The sequence below is a fragment of the Neodiprion fabricii genome, chromosome 2 (assembly GCF_021155785.1).
Source record: "Neodiprion fabricii isolate iyNeoFabr1 chromosome 2, iyNeoFabr1.1, whole genome shotgun sequence".
Taxonomy (NCBI): Eukaryota; Metazoa; Arthropoda; class Insecta; order Hymenoptera; family Diprionidae; genus Neodiprion; species Neodiprion fabricii.
In genome coordinates this window covers 34,775,005-34,797,449 of record NC_060240.1, presented here as the reverse complement: position 1 = coordinate 34,797,449, position 22,445 = coordinate 34,775,005, and the positions used below count along the sequence as shown (strand labels likewise).

At 35.6% G+C, this 22,445-nt stretch overlaps 3 protein-coding genes across 12 annotated transcripts; 2 read left to right on the top strand and 1 right to left on the bottom strand.

The window, feature by feature from the left end:
• Positions 1-7,367: 7,367 nt before the first annotated feature.
• Positions 7,368-8,678, top strand: LOC124175749 (MICOS complex subunit Mic10-like). 3 transcript variants are annotated; one of them, XM_046556239.1, is made up of 4 exons: positions 7,368-7,498; positions 7,591-7,722; positions 7,823-7,870; positions 8,292-8,678. In XM_046556239.1, the coding sequence occupies exons 2-4, from the start codon at positions 7,647-7,649 to the stop codon at positions 8,423-8,425; spliced, it is 258 nt and encodes an 85-aa protein (XP_046412195.1). In that variant the 5' UTR covers positions 7,368-7,498; positions 7,591-7,646; the 3' UTR covers positions 8,426-8,678. The 3 variants fall into 3 exon arrangements, with proteins under 3 accessions (XP_046412195.1, XP_046412196.1, XP_046412194.1); XM_046556240.1 differs by having other exon boundaries at positions 7,375-7,515; XM_046556238.1 differs by having other exon boundaries at positions 7,385-7,550; positions 7,642-7,722.
• A 201-nt stretch (positions 8,679-8,879) lies between these two features.
• Positions 8,880-16,643, top strand: LOC124174672 (dnaJ homolog subfamily C member 16). The gene is made up of 12 exons (XM_046554016.1): positions 8,880-9,946; positions 10,005-10,071; positions 10,166-10,359; positions 10,508-10,788; positions 10,871-11,061; positions 11,173-11,504; positions 11,599-11,902; positions 12,399-12,547; positions 12,668-12,892; positions 12,972-13,185; positions 13,307-13,414; positions 13,491-16,643. Exons 1-12 carry the CDS (start codon positions 9,450-9,452, stop codon positions 13,614-13,616), a joined length of 2,688 nt encoding a protein of 895 aa, XP_046409972.1. The 5' UTR covers positions 8,880-9,449; the 3' UTR covers positions 13,617-16,643.
• Positions 16,644-17,195: 552 nt separating this feature from the next.
• On the bottom strand, positions 17,196-21,935 carry LOC124174673 (brahma-associated protein of 60 kDa). 8 transcript variants are annotated; one of them, XM_046554020.1, is made up of 8 exons: positions 21,913-21,935; positions 20,869-21,007; positions 20,440-20,615; positions 20,183-20,215; positions 19,726-20,071; positions 19,458-19,655; positions 18,561-18,819; positions 17,196-18,361 (listed from the first exon to the last, which is right to left on the bottom strand). In XM_046554020.1, the coding sequence occupies exons 2-8, from the start codon at positions 20,989-20,991 to the stop codon at positions 17,955-17,957; spliced, it is 1,542 nt and encodes a 513-aa protein (XP_046409976.1). In that variant the 5' UTR covers positions 20,992-21,007; positions 21,913-21,935; the 3' UTR covers positions 17,196-17,954. The 8 variants fall into 8 exon arrangements, with proteins under 8 accessions (XP_046409976.1, XP_046409975.1, XP_046409973.1 ...); XM_046554019.1 differs by lacking the exon at positions 21,913-21,935 and adding an exon at positions 21,852-21,874; XM_046554017.1 differs by lacking the exon at positions 21,913-21,935 and adding an exon at positions 21,641-21,776.
• Positions 21,936-22,445: the final 510 nt, after the last annotated feature.

Below are 22,445 nucleotides of genomic sequence, written 5' to 3'. Positions count from 1 at the left end.
ATAAATTCTATTTAACAAACATTTTTATTCTGTTTTACAAAAACTCTCTTGGCAGCTCTCTTTGAAAAAACCTCAGATCTCGCAAATCTCTCCCTGGATTAAGTATTTGAAATTTACTATGGAATCTAATTAACTGATAGTGGTACCAAAAACGCCAAGCATTAAAAAAATTACTAACATCTGAAGCTTATCAGCCACTGCATTTCAAAATACTGGTACCTTCATTTTAGTATACTCAGCAGTAACGCAATTCTTCATGCTATTTCGACAGTTCTCTCTTTTAGTCTTGTCTAACGGTAAGCCTACAATAATCGTTGTTGATAAAGAGAAGCATTGTGAATACACTCTGAGGTGTTTCGAAAGCGTAATAGAGCTTTGGTATTACCTTTAAGCATATATTGTTCTTATCTTATATTTGTCTTCTAAAGAAATTCAAGTACAAGTATACATTCAAGTTAGTTTCAATTAGATTCATGAATTATTTTAACGAAATTTACGGACTTGATTAGACGTTTCATATTAATAATGTTTCTTTATGAGAATACGGTAAGCAACTAGATGTGAAACTAAAATTTGTGATTTCAATTTGAGATAAATAATGACAAAAAAAAATAGATCGTTTATTAGTTCGAGAACCAATGGAATTTAATTTTCATGTTTTAAGTGATTTTGAATTAATACATCTGCATCATTATATTATACATAATTTCAATACAGATGTTTAGTCATCTTGCAGGACCTGCGATATAAAGTATAGAAGGTGAAAAATCCAAACCACATCATGAGAAACTGAAAAAATTGTTAAAATGCAGAAAAAATATAGTTAATAGAATGAAATATTGATTTGTCAGTGTAGCCAATAAAACTTAAGTCATCTGTAACAGAGAAACATATAATTAGTTATAATAATTGCAAACATAAGTGAGAAGGAACACTTGTAAATCGAAATAAAACATTTGCAAAATAGGGGAGACCGGGGATGGTTGAAATATTTTCCGGAAAGTCAAACCAAAGTTCAACCAAGCGCAATTGATAATATGCTGTAATTGAATCTTAGTTATCTGATTACTAATGTATGAGGCTATAGTGGCATCATCTGCATTGCAAAAAAACATCTGGGGGCTATTTAAAGAATTGGAAAAACTGTTTAACCAAATTCATACTCGGGGCTGTTGTAACTTCAGCAGAATAGTGTTGTTATAAACTTAATTATTGAGACAAAAATTACAGAATAATGCGCAACATTAACGTCTTACTTAAGATTCAGTCTCATTCAATTAAATACTGAACTTGAACAAAGTAATAAAATTAGTTACATCACATTTGTGCCAATTTTATGACATACAGGGTGAGTTTTCTCCGGGGTCTGATCTGGGAGGAGCTTGGATGTGCTGACAATGAGACTTCGCCTTCTGCTATTCATACTCGTTTGCTTCAGAATACGTGTTGACATAAACAGATTTGGAGATAAGAGTATCTGCTCTATAATTACACACTACTATTCTGAAGCGGATGAGTATGAATAGAAGGCGGAGTCTCAGCACATCCAAGCTCCTCCCGGATCAGACCCCGGAGAAAACTCACCATGTATACAGTATTTTAATAATAAAACCTTAAATACAATTGAAAGCTGATGAAAGATGACGAAAGTAATAAAACTTTTCTACGACAAAACACACCTTTAACAGTTTTGAAACACATGGGATGAAACGTTTCAATCGACTCTGAAAAAAATTGTTGCTACCATCCCTGGGACATCTTTTAAACGTTTTGTCGACTTGACTTTTGAAACAAACAACTTGAATAAAAAAGAATCATGCCAATTTATACTTCAATAATTGAAATTCTTACATCAGAAATTAAAATATTCGTAACTAACATAGTTTGTAAATAAAAAACAAAATAACGGCAACAATAATACTTACTTTTATACATAAGAACACAATGGCTCCACTTGCTCGCGTATGGTGACCTCGGAGCATCGCCGAACTTAAACGGCCATGTTCGGACACGGAAACTGCTTCATTCTCTCCTCGTGTCCCCCCCCGCTCTATTTGTTAATTTTTGAATTATTAGTGTTGTTTTACCGACCCCGGTCCCCCTACTGTATTGTTCAAGTAAAAACTAACAGTCGACATTGTACAGAGAAAAATTGGCAATTCCAAAAAAGAAAATGATTATTATTTTTGAAATAATCAAATGATCGACTCAATAAATTTAAATCAAAATTGTCTCTGATCGAAATTTCTTTTTCATTTTAGTCAACAGCCAGTTTTACTTGCCTGGAGCAAAGACTAGCACACCTGAAACAGAGAATCAGGATTACACGGAAAGAAAAATATTGTAGATTTTACACCTTCTGAGGTGAATATATGGAGAGCACTTTTTTGGAGTTGAATCTACAGCAATTGCGACAAGACTTACAAATCCGGTAATACGAGTTACACTATGCTCAGGATGATCTACGACAATTGATGTAGATTTGACTATAGACTATAGACTCCAAACAAGTGCTGTCTATGTATTCATCTCAACAGATGTAAAATCTAAATTACATTTTTTTCCGTATCGGACAGAAGAAATAAACAATAAGATTTGTTCTTTTCAGTGCAGCGAACAAAACTTTATGAGTTGGCACAGATTAAAAAGTAAATAACTTAGATATGAAAAAGTTATAATTACAGACAATAGGGGAAAAACTGATTAGCTAAAACAGATAAAGGTGCATTTCACAAAATTATAAACATAAATACACTGATAAATAAATATGTCGAGCCAAATATGACATTTGCTTCAATATACTCTAGCTCGATTATTTCTATTAATTAAAAGAATTGTATATTTTTTTTTATCTACATTAATTTTCTACCAAGAATAGTTGAAATGAATTTCCCGTTCGACTGAATACTCAATATTTATCAGCGTACTCGTAAAAAAATTTATTCGTTGTCCTGAAACGGAAAATAATACGATTAGTAAAACAAATACTTTTTTACACCTCAGATGTATTTCATAATAGTTGCAACAAGATTCTTTACTATTACTAAACACTACGCGATTTTTATCTCCGCGCGTTGAGTGCCAGCTTGCAAATGCCGCGCTTTCGCTCAGAACTAAAAAGTCTCAACTCTCTCAAATTCTCAAAGCGCATACGAGCAAAAACTTGATTAATTTGTGTGATTGAGTAAACTATGCGATCTAGATTCTACAATTTGAGCTCCTTAAATGCGACGAGTAACGAGCACAGTCTTCTGTCGACGATTGACTGGAGACGAATGACGCTGCGGCGCGACACCTGCTCGGATTTATAGTTTGGTGCTCGCATTTCCCGCCTGGTCAGACCGAGCTGCGCAAAACGCTAGCGGTTTTTACGGTAACGGACGTAGATTTGAAACCCACGAACCGAAGCCTATGAGATTTGTGGAGTTTAGACCGAATAAAATGTGTATGAGAAAAAAATTTTAACCAAAGAAATCAGAAACTTTCTGTTATCTCAAATGTATACTATACATTATAGAATTCAAATTCATAATAATGTTACTGATAATACCCCTCTCTGTTGGCATACTTCAGCTGGCTGTGCCGGTACTGCAGACCGCGGCTGTTATCAAAGTATATAGTATTCTCTGCTATTATCGGATATAGAAAATTAGAAAAATAGCTCTATGTGAGGCTGGATTTTGACGGGCAGCAAAATCTGCCGCAATATTTTGCAGTCAAATTCTTAAGCGTTGAATTATATCTTCAGTAAACAGCAATAGGGATGCCAATAAAGCTGAGTAGCGCTACTTGATGTGCACTGAGTGCGAATGTCCTATTTTATAGGCATTCCTATTCGTCAAGACCTAGGCAGTAAAATACTATGGCGTTGACTGAAGACTGAAAGACAGTTACTGTAATGGAGTTTTATGAGTCTTATGCACTGAAATGTAATAATTATATTACGTATAATGATTATATTTCACGAGTACTGGTCTTATGGGATTGTGTGTTGGATAGCTTCCGCCGATTAAGGACGTTGCCTACCGAGCTCGCGCGGGAACTTCGGCTTCCCGCGCGACTCAAGCCAGGCGGCCAAGGGGAAGAGTTGGCGGGACTTAAGTCTATGCCCCTCGCGTGCTTTGGCCCTCCACTCTGCACTCCGTTGGGACCAGGCCGCTTGCACTTGAACGTTCTGAAGTTCTGACGTGCGAGGAATATAACTGGAAGCCCGTATGAGTTTCGCGTGGTTGATGAGATTAGGATACGTTTATCCAAAGAGAGGTTGGCACGTATAAATATTATTTCAAATATTTATTGCGTATGCAAATAAGAATAAGTTACAGAAATCATTGAATAATTTTCGAGTTTTCAAGAGATCTATTGCATAACTCGTTGCAGTAAAGTGAAAAATAGTACAAGAAAAATTACCCGAAACAGCAGTTAGCTAATTCATGACTTAATACTAGGGATGGGCGATATCAAGCAAAAGATCGATTCTCAGAATCGATTCAAATTGATTTTGGAAAAATCGATTCATCCAAAAAATCGGATACAAAAGATTGATCGTTATTTTTACTTTTTAGTTTAACTGGAATCCAGTAGCTATATTGAAGATTAAAAATTGTGTCACAAAAATGTAGTACTTATTCAACAGTTTTGATATTTAACAATAGTTTGCTTTAGGTCATATTTGTTTATCACAGCAATAGTTCTCATATACATATTACACAAATCCAGCCGATTAGGTGGGAACCTTTTTTTATTAGTTGTGAAATTAAATTTATTCAGCGCTAGAAATTGGTCGATTCTTTTGTATTCTCAAGCCTATGTTATTCATAAAATACAGAACGCCAAAATAGATTTTCAAAACTTTTTTTAATTGAAGAACCTAATCCGATCCTTGCAGACTTGGAATCGATTCTAGAAAAAATCGATTAGCAAAGTATCGATACAAAAGATCTATTTTCTCGACTCAAATCGATCTAGAATCGCGCATCCCTACTAAATACATTGCCATCAATGACCCAGGTCTCACCACGTGGAGGTCGCTGCGATGAAGAGACCCACCCTATGCCGTTTCAACCTCTCAACCATGCCAGGAAAAATTAAAAGTGTTACATACATCAATAGATATTCAAAAGAAAATTATTAAATCAAAAACATTGAGTTGGACATGCAGGAGTATATTAGAAATTGATAGATAAGGCGTATTGAAAAATCAGTAAAATCTATGGTACAAAACATTATCAAAAGTAATGACGCGGCAATAAATAAAATATGTAAATGCGATTGCGTGGAATACCATACTTTTCGCTTTCCGTTATGACGTTTCTTTGGTATAACAAGTAATTATTATAGAAATAAAACGAATCTTCAAAATAAACTGTTTCAATGAATATTATGGAATGAAAGATGCAAACATTCAGCAAACGAATATGAAAGATCATTATTCAGAAATTCATTAATTTCTGAACTTGAAAACATAATGTGAAAACACATTGTATCCATGCAATATTTCGAATGGGCTGTATCTGGAAAATGAAAATTTAACAAGCAGGATATACATGCGAGGGTTGATTTGTGACACAAAAAATAAAAAATTGGGCGACACACAAAGAAAACAATCCTTAAATCAAGAATTAAAATATTCTTGAATCAAGTGCTGAGTATTCTTCATTCCAGAATATGTGATATTTTTATTAAAAAAATAACATACTCTTGATCCAAGAAATAGAATATTCTTGAATCAAGAATAGTTTCTGTATGTGACATTATTGTGAAATAGTGATAAATGAAAGGAAAAATATAGAAATATGTAAAAACGTCTGTATAGTTACTCGTTAGTACTGTCGGTTGTCGCTTTCTTTTTCTTACGGGTGAAAACATCAGTCGTTGAGTGTTTTGATTTGACCGCAGAATTTGTAGCTTCAATTATATGACGAGGGTCGCGAATCGGAAGTTGTCGAGCACGTCTGAAATCTACTATTGCTGGCAAAAGGCAGAACTTTACGCTGCAACAATGTCTTCGATAGCACGTCAGGTTTTCAATTCATTAGTGTATTGTACATTGACTTTGGCAAGTAGATGTCAAATATCACAATCAAATAGTCAGTTAGGTAGATCAGTGTGCGGTAAAAGTCATCGGTAAGTTTGTAATCGTAAGTGGACGAAAGATGGAAAATGATTTTCGGAAGAATAGGTTGACAAAACACACATTGAGAAAGGGACGTTAAATAATAATTCCAAGAGATTGTCAGGAAAATACGGTGTTCTGAATTAATAAAACGTGAATGTTAGTTAGTCGGCCTGAAAATGAAAACAATCAAGTCTATGTAAGCAAACTTGATGCCATTCTATTTACCTCAACCTCTCCCGCTGATAAGCCGTCAAATTTTTGCAACCCTGGCCGTTTTTCTTACTTTTCCGTAACACTTTCCTTATCTTAGTCATAGTGAATGACTGATGAACACTTATCAAGGAGTTTTAGATACTTTACTAATATTTATTCACGAAGAACACACCGAATAGCGCTCACGGCTCACGGTTTGAATTACGGGTTTGCACGTGTTAAACGCAGACTGCTGCTACGGCCGTTAGTTCGTACGACAGGCGCCTTAAGCCAGAGATGGCGCTCGCAAGCAATCGCTTTTCGCGGTGAAAATCCATTGTTTTATGCTTCAGGTCGTGCAAGTTTTCTCGCAACTCTTGAGTTCGATTTTATTGCTCTTAGTTCTAAATCAAAAGTGAAGGATCTATCTGTGTCGTGTATTTCATAGAATTGTGAAAAAAAAATTCGTTTTTGTTTTATTACAACGGGAACTTTGCTCACTTTCAGTGCTGTTTTTTACGACGCTGAAAAAAAAAATTGAAATTCCGAAAAATACACGACACAGATTGCTCCTTCACCTACAAAATGCTTCTAATAGAAGTTCGATATCTTTATAAATGACGGAGAAAACTTGCATCGCTTGAACGTCTGCAAGCAGCAGTTCCGCCGGGAGTATGCAACGTCCTTGGCCGTGTTCGTAAATTGACTGACAGTACTCAAAATTCCCTAGGACAGAGTCAGAGCTATTCACGAACTTGGAAGCGCAAAAGAGATGAAAGATTGCTGACAGTACTGTCAGTCAATATTCGAACACGGCCCTTAAGAAGCTATCGGATTATTGACACGGCTTCTTATGGCCCCGGGCTCGCCCAGGCCTACTCACCTGCAGAGTAATGGTCTCAAAAAAGTTTCCAGGAGTAACCGCGTTTACATTCTTCCCTAACCTGCTACTGCAAGAGCATTTTGCCACCCCCTTAGACTCGAAGACTGCTCCAGCTTCCCCTCAATATCTAGCTATAAATATTCTGTTCAGAGGTGGCGTCATCTATGAAATAACAAAGAATGAACTCATCGAATTTACCACACGAAAATCAAGTGGCCGCGAGCACGGCTGCGTTTGGTTTGCCGAAAGATTCTTGACCAAATCTGTCTGAATGGAAGTAACTTGATTATTGCACGTGGTCAAAAGTAATAACGAAGTTTCGGTACAGCAACTCGGAGAGATCTAAAGAATAAATAAGTAATTAATAAATCCTGTACTTACAGTCCATCATTTCTAGGTGGTTGACCAAGCGGTTATGCTTATGACGTAACAATTTTTTTGGTGGCAGGAAAAATGGCTGGAACATGGACTGAGGACGAAATTGGGCGAAAATGGGATCGCTGCTTTACGGACGCTGTTCTTAAACTAGGTACGAACGGTCGTTTCATATTATATTACTACGAAACCATGAAAGGTTTCACACAACTCAATATTTAGCTGCAATTAATTCATGTTTTGACGGATTTCAGGCGGTGGTGTGTTCCTAGGATCCGTATTCTCCCTTCTCTTCTTTAGAAGTGAGTTGATAATTTCCGAAATTCATATTCTGTCATACTTTTTTGAACGTTGTACATTAATTGAGATGTCGTGTGCTTTTCGACATAACATTATTTGATAATCGATAAATTTTGGAGCCACCAATTTCCTAACCTGCATCATGTCATTTGGCTTATCAATCGGCCTTACAGAAGCGCTGAGTTATGACCACTGGCTTATTACATATGTACAAAATCTTCAAGAACAAATTCGTTCGATTTGTATCAAGATTTTCAAACAATTGACAAGCACGAACATTATAATGAAATTTTTCATTTCGATTGGATACCATTTGGTATTGATGAGTACAAATGAACGGTGAAGTTCACAATGTCATGAAAATGATTTTAGGTAATTATCTAATCCATCACAATATAATCATCATTTTACTTTTGCTCACAGGAAAGAAGTGGCCAATAATAACAGGAGGTGGTTTTGGCCTAGGTATGGCGTACTCTAATTGTGAAAAAGATATAAATGCAACATTAATACAGAACAGGCCACAAGGTCGAAAATGCGAGGAGAAGAAAAAGTAGCAAACCGAGTGTTTTATCATTTAGAAGAGGAAAGAAGCATGGAAAATCGTCAACTAGTATAGGCGATAAGTCCAGTAATGTGGTCATGCACCATGTTAGTTGAATTTATAACATTATGTCGCAAATGTCGCGTTGATACGAAAATAAAAATCTTGCAGTGTACATACATATAATTATTATGACCAGATAATGGTATTGTAAATTATGTTCAAAAAATGTAATAAAATGACTTTAAATGTCTATTCTTACTCCATTACTATATTTGGGATGCTATTCAATTTTCTCACAGCTTGAATTTGCTCATCCTACTCCCCCAATGCCAAGGATCAATATTTGAATATACATGTATATGCGCATATTTTGCCGAAGCTGTCAAGGTGTGATTTTTGTCGGTGGTAGGTATTTTAGGGTCGATAACCATCTAGGAATATTTTAGGTGTCGGTGACCAGTGTGTTGGCGTCACTGTAATAAGTGGCATGTGAAAAATATTGAAGAAAATTCTACATAAAGATCAAAGTAGGGTTGACCGTCGAGTTATTATTAGTAGAGCACGGATAAGAGCAGGAATAACCTGCTAAAGCAGACGGATAAAAGAGCAATGTCGTGCGACGCGTGTCTATTAAATTGTAAAGTAATAACATACTTCACTGACACATAACCTTATCTTAGAAGAATAAATCGCGGTAGAATCCGAACGAGAATATTTCGAATACTCAAATAATCGCAGTGCACGACAATCAGACGTTGCGCTGTCCAAGGGTAGTGAACGAAGCGTAATATTTCCTTGTAGATAATCCCGTCATTCCGTTTCAAACGTAGCACAGGTAGCAGAACGATATCTCTGTTAGATATATGTGTACACAAGTATCCAGACATATAGCTTATAATTATATACGGATAATTGCCTATGCAGTGAACACGCCCCTTAAGTTCCCGCAATAAATAGACTTTTTTATTCGTTCGTAATACAGCCCGTTACACGCAGCTGATTCAAAACCTGAAAGTATACGAAAAAATAATGAAATGTCGAGTCTTACGAGTCTGTCAACCCCCTTGATGGTTAATACTCCGAACAAAAATTATTTCCGTATTCAAACTGTCGACAAATGTCCGTTTAAATCTTCCGCAACTACAGCGTCCAGAAACCCATTGGAAAAGATAATTGCATTGAGTATTAATCGTCGATCACGTGCAGGGAGGATTGATGTAAGGAATAAGGAAAACGAAAATTACGAAACGAAGTGTTTAAATGTGTCCAAAGTGGTTCGTGTCATTAATTTTTTCTTTGTGGATTTCACTTTGTTTGACAACAAGATACAAATGATGAAGAATAATTTAAGGAACATTGTATCCTTGGCTAGACTATCTTTAGTCTTAGCCACGCTCTCTATTGTTATCCAATTGCTACCTTTGACTGAGGCCGCTGAACCCCTGGGTAATCCGTATGAAATTTTGGGAGTATCTCGACACTCTACCATACAGGACATACGAAAAGCTTACAAGCACCTTGTCAAGGAATGGTAAGAAATCTCGATGATTCATTGTTTCCGTTCATTAACCAGATCAATATTTTTACAGGCATCCCGATAAAACAGATCATCCAGCTGCGGAAAATAAATTCGTTGAAATTATCAAGGCTTACGAGGTGTGTAATTAAACGAATTTCATTTTATATAATTCAAATTATTACTCAAACTCCAATAAGAATTAGTTTTCATATCTGCCAATATGTATTACAGCTATTAACTGATCCAGAGAGGAGAAAAAAGTTTGACAATTACGGCATCACTGACGAAGGTATGCCGCGGCAAAGACGTGACACCAGCCACGTCAACATGCCTGATCCATTGGAAGATTTATTTGGAGGAAATTTCAGATTCCATTTCCAGAATCGAGATATCACACTCTTCCATAAAATGAGCATCAGTTATCGGTGGGCAAGAATTTTCTGCTATCAATTTGCTCCGAAACAAATTCTACTCTGTGATAAAATACTTCGACCTTTTAGAAGATTCTCTACTTCGAATTCATTATCTCTTCCTCAGTAAGTCTTTGGAATGTATTTATCTGTTCCTTTTTAGAGCATTTGAAAATGGAATCGTTTCAAAGAGCTATCGAAACCCGCAGTTCATTCTATTTTACTCCGATTGGTGTTTTGCCTGTCTTCAAGTAGAGCCTACTTGGCGTCGATTAATGGATGAACTAGAACCATTAGGTGTTGGATTAGCAACAGCACATGCGGAGAAAGAACCTGCATTAGCTCGAAAACTTGGCATACATTCATTGCCATGTTTGACTGTTACTTTTGATGGACGCGCAAGTGTTTACAAAGAGTCATTGTTTAGTGTTCAAAAAGTTGTTGGTAAGAAATTATAAAAATGAAATTCAAGATTCTACCAAATCTGTTATATCTCACTTTTGATTTGTTCAATATTTTCACCTAGAATTCCTGAGGAGCAAATTTCCGTACAAGTTGGTGCAGAATATAAATGAGAATAACGTAGACACTTTTCTGTCCGGGTGGTTGGATAATAGGATTCGAGCACTGGTATTTGAGAGGCGAGAATCTGTCAGACTGCGATATCTTCTCATGGCTTTTCATCACAGAGATAGAGTTGCTTTTGGATTTGTCCAGGTACACTTGGACCTATATTCTTAGTATCAATTTTTTTGTTCTTTAAATAAGACTACTCTAAGAGTTACTAGTAGTGGTACACGATCTTTAGTTTTATTTGAATTATTTAAGGTGGGGAAATCTGAGACTACCTCGATCACATTGAAATACAAAGTCTCAGGAGATCTTGACACACTGTTGCTGTTCAATGAAAATTCGGAGAAGCCAGTCGCTTGTGTTAGCATGAAAGACATACCCAGTGAAACAATGCATAACGTCATTGCAAATAATAAGTTTTTAACACTCCCCAGGCTCTCTAATCAGGCTATGCTAAACTCTGTTTGTCCTCCAGAATGGCAAAGACCTCGCAAGCGTTTGTGTGCCATTTTAATTTCTCAAAACAGTCCTCTGCATGATGCAGCTAGGCATAAATTTAGACAGGCAGCATTAGAATCGCCCTACAGGTGAGCACTTGCAGATGGTTTAATTTTACAGCTGTGTATACTGAAAATAGTTCAAATAATGAAATAGCACAAATCGATCATGTTATTATTACAGCATAGAACGAGTAAGATATACATACGTGTACAAGGAAACACAGCCAGAATTTGTCTCGGCACTATCTAGCGGTGAAGGGAGTCCACTGGAACCGCTTTTACATATTGTTATAATTTGGAGGCGTGACACTAACCATTTGAAATATGAATGGTTACCAAATGGATGGTTCGTAACAACCCAAGGTGATGCACAGTGGAATGAAACCCGACAGGGCTTGGAACAAACTATACAAAGATTACTACGTACCTCTGAAGCATTGCCATATGCTGCGGAGGTAGGAGAATTGACTGACGAACACGCACAGGTATTTACCAAAACACTCTGATTAAGAAAACCAAAATACCCGATAGCTAATAGCCCGACTATAAGTAGAGATTTTTTGTCGTGAATACTGCCGTAAAAATTCGTATTCGACTTACACGCGGGATTGACTTACATTTGGGACATGTTTGGAAATTTTCTTTATCGATTGAAAAACCTTAATTTTTAACTCAATATCCATAAATATGTGTGAAAAAGTAATATTAAAAATAAGTGTACCTGCTTTTGTGATGGAAACTTATCATAAAATTCGACTAATATTTGGTTCCTAAAAAATAATCACTCATTAATCATTTTATAGTAGATCAACCAAGTTCTGCTATCTTTATACGGTGGTGAACCTAAAAAAGGGACAAATTTGTCGCTGTCAGTCATTCTAGTGTCGATACCTATGAAAGTATATAAAAAATACGTTAACAAGTATCAACAAATATTATTTTCAACAAATACCAACTTTAAACGTGTATTTATACTTACAGGGTACTGTTGGTAGACTGATTGGTAGAGCATTATTGGCAGTGGATTATCTTTCAGATAATTTAAGCAAGGAGCAATTGTTGCCCTTACTGTCAGTGTTGGCTACGTTATTGCTGATTGGAGCTGCTGGTTACGGAATGTCTCATTTATTGTAAGCCAAATTGAGAATACATTTTACAATTTGTCTTATTTCAGATCAAAAATTGATATTGAACAGAGAATTATGTAGTGTGAAGTAATTCACCTATTTACGAACTCGATTCATTTACAGGACATTGGAAGAGGCTAGTGTTCAGGCAAGACGTGCTGAGTACAAGCAAAACACAAAACCACTTCCAACACAGCCACAGCTAAGATTGCATGAAGTAAGAGCTGAAAAATACAATGGTCTCGTACGCCTCTTAAAACCAGGTTGTCGAACTATCATACTACTAGTTGATGCTCAGAGTAGATTGAAACTCCTACCAGTTTTTCACAGAGCTGTGTGGCCTTATAGGTAACATAAATTATCACCATTGTTCTAATTTATCATGAGTTTATTATGGCTGTACTTTACTTTTTACATTTTTATCTAGAAAAAATAAGACCTTAATGTTTGGACACTTATCATTGGAACGTGGACTAGAGTGGTACAAAAAAATTTTATCCCTAAGCTTACCCGAACAAAGAGAGCTCAACATAAATCCTAAGAATTGTGTCGGAACCGTGTTATCTTTAAATGGTCATCGGAAATATTTTTGTATGTACCATGCAAAGCATCCGGAATGCAGTAAAGGAAAAGGCTTTAAGGTAAGAATAATTGCCAAAATTTGGAATGAAATACAATACAGGCCTAATGATTGTTTCATTTTAAATGTCTCGTTGAATTATATTCTTGTCAGCTCTTAACTTACTCTCATTATTATTGCAGCGCATGGAACGAATGACCAAGCAGTTGAGTCTGAGATCAGATGATGCAGAAGCTGGCGCTTTTATCGGATTCGACAGTTCCAGTGACTCTGACGCATCCTATGAGGAGGTTCGCGTTCATATAATGGCAACTTCTTGGCCTAATGCATAACTTTGTTTTCTATGTAATATGTTTGCATTCACAGGCAAGGAATGATGTTTTATATCAAGATAAACTACTTGATGGGTTACCAATGTGGCTTGATCGGTTGTTCGAAGGGTCAACGCATCGTTATTACTTAAATTATTGGCCGGATTTCACTGCCAAGTAAATGAACAGTTACTACCTAACACCGAAAAAATGTATGCCTTTATAATGATATACCTTATTGATTCTAGTCAACTATAGTCTCACTATAGTAAGAACACGATAAAATCTCTTATTTCAAGAATGTATGGATTGTGCTGTGCAAAAGACAAATTATTTATATTTAGTTAATGTTCTTATATCTATATTGTGGGAATGATTTTGCACTTTCTCCAGCATAGCTACATGACTTCTATGCGGAATTATGAACATAGGAAATAACACAGGGAGTATTCTTTGGCGTAATACGTGGCGCATTTTAAAGACTAGACAGGAGTTCAAATACGTAAGAAAATTTTAACCAAATACCACCGTTTTCACTGTTACAAAGAAAGATGGAATTACTGTTTTCGGGTTCAGATTTTATTTTTACCGCATTGACCAAAGTACCAAAGACTGAAAAAATGGGCATACTTATTGAACATATTATTGAATCTCCTGCATATAAGTGAAATTGAATTATATATATTTTTCTTCAATAGCGGTGCGGAAACGCTCGTTTTTGCTCCGTTCGGGAGGATCGAAAACGGGCGATTTTGGGTCGGTGAAACGCGGAGGATTGAAAACGTTTCATGATTTGTTATTGATTATAATATTTTTAATTCGATTTGAAATCAAGTTTTCAGTTCCAGTAGTAAAATAATCTACGTTTCCATTTTCTTGTTGAACACAGTATAAGTTAAAAATTCTATAAAAAATTCAGAATCATGTCGCAGGGCTTACTTATGGGTCTTCGTGAAGAATGTGAGAAAATGGACATTAAATATGAGCGATTAGATTTAAAATAGGAAGCTTTATCTCGATAGTGTTCGTTTCAAATAAGAAATGTAATGAAAATTGAGAAATTCGAAAAAATACGATAACCAGAGTCATTTTAAGTATGTATTCTCAAGAATTTTCAATGAAATGTAGGTATAACTTTTAAATCCTGGTTATAGTCAAGTGAGGGGGGCTTCGCCTCCTGGATCCTCCTCTTTTGCCTCCGTTAGCCCTTGCCCACATTGCCAAACTAAATCTGGTGATTTGCACCGACCTGAGAATCACCCGCCATGCAAAAACTTGCGTTCGCTCCACTGTTAAAGAAAATAGTATGTGGACCTCGAGAAAAATCGGGCTTTGTACCTTATTATAGAGTTGAGTATCTCTGAGCTTTGTATGTGGTGCGCAAACGCCCGTTTTTGCTCGAGGTGCACAATGTACTATTAACTACCAACTATTTATTTAAGTTAAATATCAGAAAAAATCTGTTATCTAGTCAATAACTAATCCAAGCTGTCCTTCTTGTCTAGTCTTGAATGTTACATTATTAGGTTATTGAGCAAAAGATTTTTAAAATATCAATGCAGACAATTCAGATATATCCTGCATGTGGTTTTCTTTGTACCAAATATAGTAATTTATATTGCAAGACTAATAGAATCTCAAGGTTTTTTTTTTTTCGAGTCTACGATTCCGTTTTTACAAAGATCTTAATGGGATTGAAAATCTTGAGAATAATGATTTAGGAAATTATTCGCGTATGAAAAGAGTAATTCTACAATCTATATCACATCTTTGATATTGCTAGCAAATATTCTCAACTGAAAATCTGTGATATTGATTTTTGAATTATCTTGCAAAACTCTGTTTTCAGTTAATTTATAACAGCTAAGCTTTTAACTTTGTAGCCGTTAACTTTTAACTAAGTCATAACTACTAAATTTTTAATAAGATTTATAACTTTGCAACTTGCCAACAAACCAACACTGCGTGATGGCATCTTTGACCTTGATCGTCAAATACACAGCAATGTGCATGCCTATCGTGGCACCTATTGTCTTGGCGAAACCTGCATATAAATAATGTATTATTTTGAATTATTAGTTCATCCGCATTTAATCTATGACGAGTTAAGCACTGTTACATACACATACATATGAAAACTAGGATTTTGAGAAAATCATTCGTTACTGTATAGGTTTGATTGAAGCAGTGAATGATCTGTTTGCTTGCAACAAGAAAAACAGGCTATACACATATTACAGTAATTAACTGATAACAGTTTTATAACAATCAATAGATTCATCACAAGTCGAATACCTAATTTTGCACTAATTACTTACTGCTGTGATAAATAAGCTAGGAGCTTTTAGCTGTGAAGATTCCTACCAACGTATCATAGGATAGCAATTAGAAAAATTGGTATCAACTTGTAGCTTAAACTTGGATAACGACAGCATCTAGAAATACATAGCAAAATCACGTATGTAACATGAAAACAATACGCACCGGGAGCAGATCTATGTGGATCCATATAATACTTTATTTCTTATAGTAAATAATTGTAATCTGGAATATTATTTTCAAACAATTTATTCACACGAGATGAAATGTCTTGTATTCTGCACTTCAAATTATTCATCAAGTTTGCAATGTAAGATTTCGTAATTTTCTTCGAATACGCCTAGCTCGAAAAAATATCGGTATCTTATCGCTTCAACTTTTGAAATCATTCACTTTACATTAATTTCCCATTGCTAGTTTGGTGAAAGCAGTGTCATAGGTTTCCACAATTAGGAAGCTTAGAAAATAGTTTTTCTCATTCTTTAATAGAAATATATATGAATAGATGATTTTTTATAAAAATTTAACAGAATTCTAGTCATGCAACAAATCATATTTCCAATAGACAAATGTAGAATTAGTCTGATCCTGTTTCACGTTTGTAATCAGGTAAATTCAATCAAGATTCCTATGATGGTTCCGAAATTTTAAATCTTTTGAGGATAATTTAGATGGATGCTTTGAAGCCAAGATAAACTTTTTGAATGACTTTAATTAACGAGCCCTGGATACTAGTTATGAATCCATGCGACTATCTGCATATATTATTTCAATATTATTCTGTATATCTGTATTGAAATATGAAATAGAATTAAGAAAGCATTGTGATTTTTGTCATTTGACAGGTATCAAAACTGATAAATAAAATTACAATGTTTATGCTCTGGAACTCTGCATTTTTTGTGTTTTAAATCCAAGTTTTCATTCACAAATACCTAATTTTGAGAAACGTATAGTCTATAGGAAGAAAATCCGAATTTGGAGCAGATTCTGGAATATCACACACTGTATGAAGGAATGCACACAAGATCTCCTAAAAGCACTTTGAGTGACAAAGGATTTGTCATCCTCACTTTACTGTGTATAGAGAATACCTTGAAACAGGCCCTCCAAGCTACAACAGGTCCTTCCACGCATCATGATAACTGCTGTAAATTGACCCCTGTGTGAGTGTGATTGGTCCACTTTGAGACATCCTTTCCGTACGAAAAAATTTCGTGGAAATCTGTAGATTATTCTGATACTCTACATTAAACCTGTAAAACTATTTACTATACAAATATGACAAATAATTAATGTTTGAAACACCAAACAGAATTCGCTCGCTTTATTACAACTTTTTCATCCAATAATTACAGAGTACTACGAACTTCAGCAGCATCAGATATAAGAACTAAAAAATGGGTTCATGTTGTCAAGAGGACGATATCAAACACAAAAATTTATCGGCTGTATCTCAATATTATTTATTTGCTATAATGTGTATAATCATGACTTATTTTTTGTATACCCGGTGAAAGAGTCACATACTTTACTTCAATTAATATTGTGAACGTACCACAAAGGTATGGGTTTCAATAATGTGACTGTATTGATGATGAATCTAGTGACATTGAATGCACGGAGGCAAATTGAAATTAGCAAAAATATTAAATGTTATAAATACTGTTAAATGTTCACGATACATTTCTGAAAGATTATTAAATATGATTAAAAAGTTGCATCAGCAGACCTCGTTGACGTATTTCTTAATTTGAATAGCATCAATAATCAGAAATTTGTGGTAATACGCAGTATAATCGACAGTTCAAAGTTCGACTTTATCTATGGTATGGTTTTTATTACATTTATAAAGTGTAATACAATTTTTATATAATCGTATTACTGCTTTTTACCTTCCTGACTTGTACTTGAGGCAATAGTCATATTCACCTGACGTAGTATAATAAATTGGTAATGCCGTGCCAATAAAAGTTATATTTGGGTAATTTTGGCTATAATTCATTCGATTTGAATTTAATTGTTATAATCATGTAAAAAAATTCACAGAACTCTTTTAATCATTTGGATCGTTCGCCTTAATTATGCATGAGCACATAAAAAATTATCATATTAAACCGTGTCCTTCAGGAAAGTGTACTGGTTGGCAATTGCATGCCTAACTGACGATACCGTTGGCAATTATGGGATAGTTTGAGGTTTATGAATTGCGAATTCCAAGAGCTTGTTCTAACTCTGCACGCTTTTGTTGAACTTTAGTGTAAAAGTATCGACATACTGCTTCTTGGGCCCAAGGCTGATAGTAGAAATCAGCTCTACGCTCTTCCTCGGGGTTGCCAACAACATCTGTCATTGTCTTCAAGTCTCTAGTCTGTGATATAATCCACTTGTTGATAAACTGCTGAGGGTCCTTTGCGAAGCTCAAAAAGAACTCACGATTTGTTTTCAACTGGTTTATAGTTTCCACTGTCTCGTGAATTTTATTATCAAGGCTTTGAATTTCTTGCTGACTTGCAGTCGACAACAAGAAATTGTTCATCTGGGTCTTGAGCGTATCATCTACTTCAACGTCGATATCATAACACGCGGTTTGCTTTGTCTCTGTACCTAAATGAAAATGTTTTAATGGCAATGGAGCAAGAATTAGTATTATACCTGGATTCATATTCTTCAAATCGAGGAACAACCACATTTGAAATCAATTGAAAAGTTTGACAAATTAAAAGCTGATGTACTCCATACACCAATTTTGTCAATCAAACTGTATTCATTTACGAAGATGCTCAATGATTATTATTGTACGTACCTTCTACACTAATGACATGATTAATAACAATTGGATCTGGCGGATGAAGTAATGGGTTCAAGCGTTGAGGTATTTCAGCAAATTTCATTCTAGGACAAGCAAATATTTGCTCCAGATATTTGTCGCAGTTTATAAATTCACGTTCATGTCCGTCTTGAAGTTTGTGTGTTTTTATATACTGCCAGAGAGCGGAGATGATGACTGGTCGAGTTTGTGTATGAACACCAAGTAGGCGAGCTAAGCGAGGGTCGAGCTTGAACTGCAAAATTGGCAATAAGTCAATTGAACCCCTGCGTGCAACAAGAACTTGACTCGAGTTAAGTTTTGGACAATGAAATATGAATAAAGTATTTGTTAACTGATGTACAGGTGTTTTAATGAAAAAAATCAATCGTTTTTTGTTTTGACGAAATTGTCCTAACTTTTGATATCACTACACACCCATAAGATCATAATTTTCAATATTTCATTGTCCAAATCTTAACTCGAGGTAAGTTGCTGTTGCACGTAGGGTCTCAATTATTACACATAATTAGATGTTTACATACATAGGGTGACGACAACTTTGCTCGACTAAAATTCCCTGACCTTTTTTCATGAAACTCAGGTAATGTTAGGTGGTTTTTATGACTAAAAGCTATGTACGCGCGCGTGTGTATGTGTGTGTGTAAAAACTGCACAGTAACATTTCCAAAAGCGAGCTTAACTTAATTTACCAAGCCTAGTTGAAGTTTGAAAACAATTTATCAAAAAAGTACAGTTTCTTTCCTGTAGACCATCATAATTCCCTGACTTTTCCCGATAGACGGAACTTCCCGACTATTTCTGGTTTTCTCGGATTACTCGGTCAGTCGCCACCTTGATACAATTTGAATATGTTTTAATGATAAAATGTACCTGCAGTGGTTGATAATCAAGCAGCAACAAAATTGTACATCTAACATTCTTATCACCAGGTCTTTTAACTTGAAAACCATCAGTCTCTTGAGTTGTCAGCGTACGATGCCATTCAACCAGATGATTATCTGGCCCATACAAGTCCTTGTCTAGCTCTATTACCAAGCTTTTAAAGAAGGATGAAAATTTTCTCTTGACCTATGAAACAACCCAAAACATGTATGCCGCTTTTCCCAGTATAATACGAAAATGTTGGGCTCATTGATACCTTGTTGGGGTCATTTTTTGTATCATCGAGAAGTCTTCCTTCTACCCGAAGTTCCCACGAAGCAACAGAACCTTCTTCTCCTTCGCCAGCTTCTTTAGCTGGGTAGAAAGTATTAGATATAAAGATTCTCAACTTTCGTTTTTGTTTCATAGGACGTTTCAGGGCTTCTTGGATGTCCAAACGTTTGCGCATAATGGTAGCATCAAGTTTACGCTCAAAAGCAAGCAAATCCATGTACGCCTGTGACTCTGGTACAAGATCGCGTACTTTCTGAGGTAGAATTTTGTCTGCCAGTTTCTTCTTCTTCTTCGACGTGGAATGTGAGAAATCACTGTTCCAAAAATACCTAGTGAGTTTGCGTGAAAAATCATAGCTCAAAAATCAAAATTAATTTTGAAAAGATTTTTGTAAAAATTAGTTATGACGATGGCTGCATCGCCTGGTAAAAACTTTGTACCTTAGTTTGAGCTCTAATCCAGAACAGTGAGGGCTTGTACCATGAAAAACGTACAAAAAAACACAGTAACGAAAAAGACTTAGCAAAGAATTTCAGTACCATAAGCATCATATAACTTTACAAATTGACAAATTGAACATTCACTTGCTTTATAATGTTACAAGCATACGAAGAAATGTTGTAAATTACATGGTATGTTCAAAAAATGAGCAATAATAATCATTACATCTAGGATTATAGAAATAAAATGGACTCACGGTTTTTGCTGAGATATTGGTATCCGTTGCTCAGTAGATCTTTTGCTTCCTGGAGGTGTGGGCATAGGTCCTTGGCGCATATTAGTGTATGGCTGGTTTGGCCTCATCATTCCTCCAGGTCCTGGACCTCCGCTGCCCATTTGTGGAGGTGGGGTAAAACCTGACCTTTGCTGCATCTGCGTAAAGAGACATTCACCCAAAGAACAGTAGACAATTTGGATACAAAGGAGTTTTTTCAAATTTGAACATGTTACAAATAGAAAAAACCTCAGCCGTCATATTCTAATAATAATTGCCACGAAAAATCATTTTTTTTTTCAATTAAAGTATTGGATCATAATAACTCGAGTGAATTTAAAGTTGCTCGCTGTAGTTTGAGAGAGAGAGAGAGACTTAGTAGTTAGTAAATAATAAAGAATCAAAATTAACCTTGCCTACCGGGAAGTTGGGGCCAGAATATTGTCTCAGATTTGGTGGTACGGAAGGAGGAGGGTATCGCTGTGATGGTGGGCCATTATTTCCTGTATTTGGCACAGGAAAACGCTGTGCCATTTTGAAAGCGAGCTATCTGAATATGAGTAAAATCAAAATTAAGTTCAATAGTATAGAATTACCCTAAATACACGTCATACAGTTAAATACTAGACGTTGCGCTTGAAGAAAGCCTGTACATTAAGAGAAACAAGGAAATCTAATCGAGTGATGGATGATAATTAAAAAAACCTTTACACAAGATATTCTCTTTCATTTAAATGCATAACTCTTGAAAACTGAGTGATGATTGGCAGAAGCCACGAGATGCTATTTTTCACCAAGCCTGCTCGGGCTGCGCTGAGTAAGAGCACAAATGATGCGATAAGTTTTCAATACCAATTTGATGTAGTAAATTTAAGCACAGTTTAATTACAGAACACAGGTTGGATATTTTTGATGGAAGACCTAAGTGGGGGGTGAGATAATTAACTCAAAATATTCCACGTGAAATTTTAAAATAATTGAGGTAATAAAGAGCAAGAATGTCTGATTTGGGATGTTTTCAGTTGACACTGGAAAGCCGTAGGAGAAAAAAAGATATCTCAGTATTTTCAATAGTTATTAGTTACATTAGACGGTATTTTTTCACTGGATAACATAGCAGTAGTTAGAGTATATTGAAAACCGATAAAAATCTACGTGAAAATCAAAATAGGCAGAAAATAACCTTCACTTCTCAACTTGAGACGCACTAGCAGGAAATAAATTGGGGGGACTTTGTTTGCGGTATAAATGTTCAAACTGCGAAAACCAGAGTGCGCTTTGATTCGTCACTAGACAGTAGACTTTCCCATTTTCAGAATAGTCTTGGAATCAAGAGAATCGAGAGATGCGTGTTCGCGTTTCTCGTGCCCACGGCGTCGCTAACTGAAGACTACCTTTTATGAAAGGGGATGGGACTGTTATCTTCTGTGTTGACCGTGTTGACTAAAGACTTACAGCATTGACGTAGCATTGACGTGGCATTGACTAGGGCCGATCTCTCCCACGTTAATCGAAGTTTAAACTAATTTCAGCCTATCTCCAACTATATACAAAAAAATGAACACCGTTTAAACTGTTTCGAAGGAAACGGGCGTTGTGGGATTGCGTATGCCACCCGCCGATAAAGAAGCTTTCAGATCGCTAAGATGGCTCCTCAACCACTTTTACCTTTTGAATACTGGTAACGAAAATTTAATGTGACAACATTTGAAAACTTGCTTAACACTGTCATCACACATCTGAAAATAGACAAATTATAATCTGCGAAAATAACAGACTACAATAATCTGAAATAATTGAAGTTTATACGACTTTTTTGAAGTTTTCATAGTCTCCCATTTTTTTTTTTTGTATTGTATTTCCGAAGTCGGAAATATTGATTGAAAATGTCTTAGATGGGGGTCTAATTTATTAAATTTGTACGTTTGGTAAATAAGTGTATCAGCTAATCTAAAAATTTGTAAAACTACAACGAAATGGAAACAAAT

Excerpts from the sequence above, each read along its gene's own strand:
- LOC124175749 (XM_046556239.1), top strand. The coding sequence starts at position 7,647 with ATGGCTGGAACATGGACTGAGGACGAAATTGGGCGAAAATGGGATCGC. Across the intron at positions 7,723-7,822 it reads GGACGCTGTTCTTAAACTAG|GCGGTGGTGTGTTCCTAGGA; the intron begins GTACGAACGGTC and ends GACGGATTTCAG. Across the intron at positions 7,871-8,291 it reads CTCCCTTCTCTTCTTTAGAA|GAAAGAAGTGGCCAATAATA; the intron begins GTGAGTTGATAA and ends TTTTGCTCACAG.
- LOC124174672 (XM_046554016.1), top strand. The coding sequence starts at position 9,450 with ATGTCGAGTCTTACGAGTCTGTCAACCCCCTTGATGGTTAATACTCCG. Across the intron at positions 12,893-12,971 it reads AGAGCTGTGTGGCCTTATAG|AAAAAATAAGACCTTAATGT; the intron begins GTAACATAAATT and ends ATTTTTATCTAG. Across the intron at positions 13,186-13,306 it reads GTAAAGGAAAAGGCTTTAAG|CGCATGGAACGAATGACCAA; the intron begins GTAAGAATAATT and ends TTATTATTGCAG.
- LOC124174673 (XM_046554020.1), bottom strand. The coding sequence starts at position 20,991 with ATGGCACAGCGTTTTCCTGTGCCAAATACAGGAAATAATGGCCCACCA. Across the intron at positions 18,820-19,457 it reads TTGATTATCAACCACTGCAG|TTCAAGCTCGACCCTCGCTT; the intron begins GTACATTTTATC and ends CCAATTTTGCAG. Across the intron at positions 18,362-18,560 it reads TCATGTCATTAGTGTAGAAG|GTACAGAGACAAAGCAAACC; the intron begins GTACGTACAATA and ends ATTTTCATTTAG.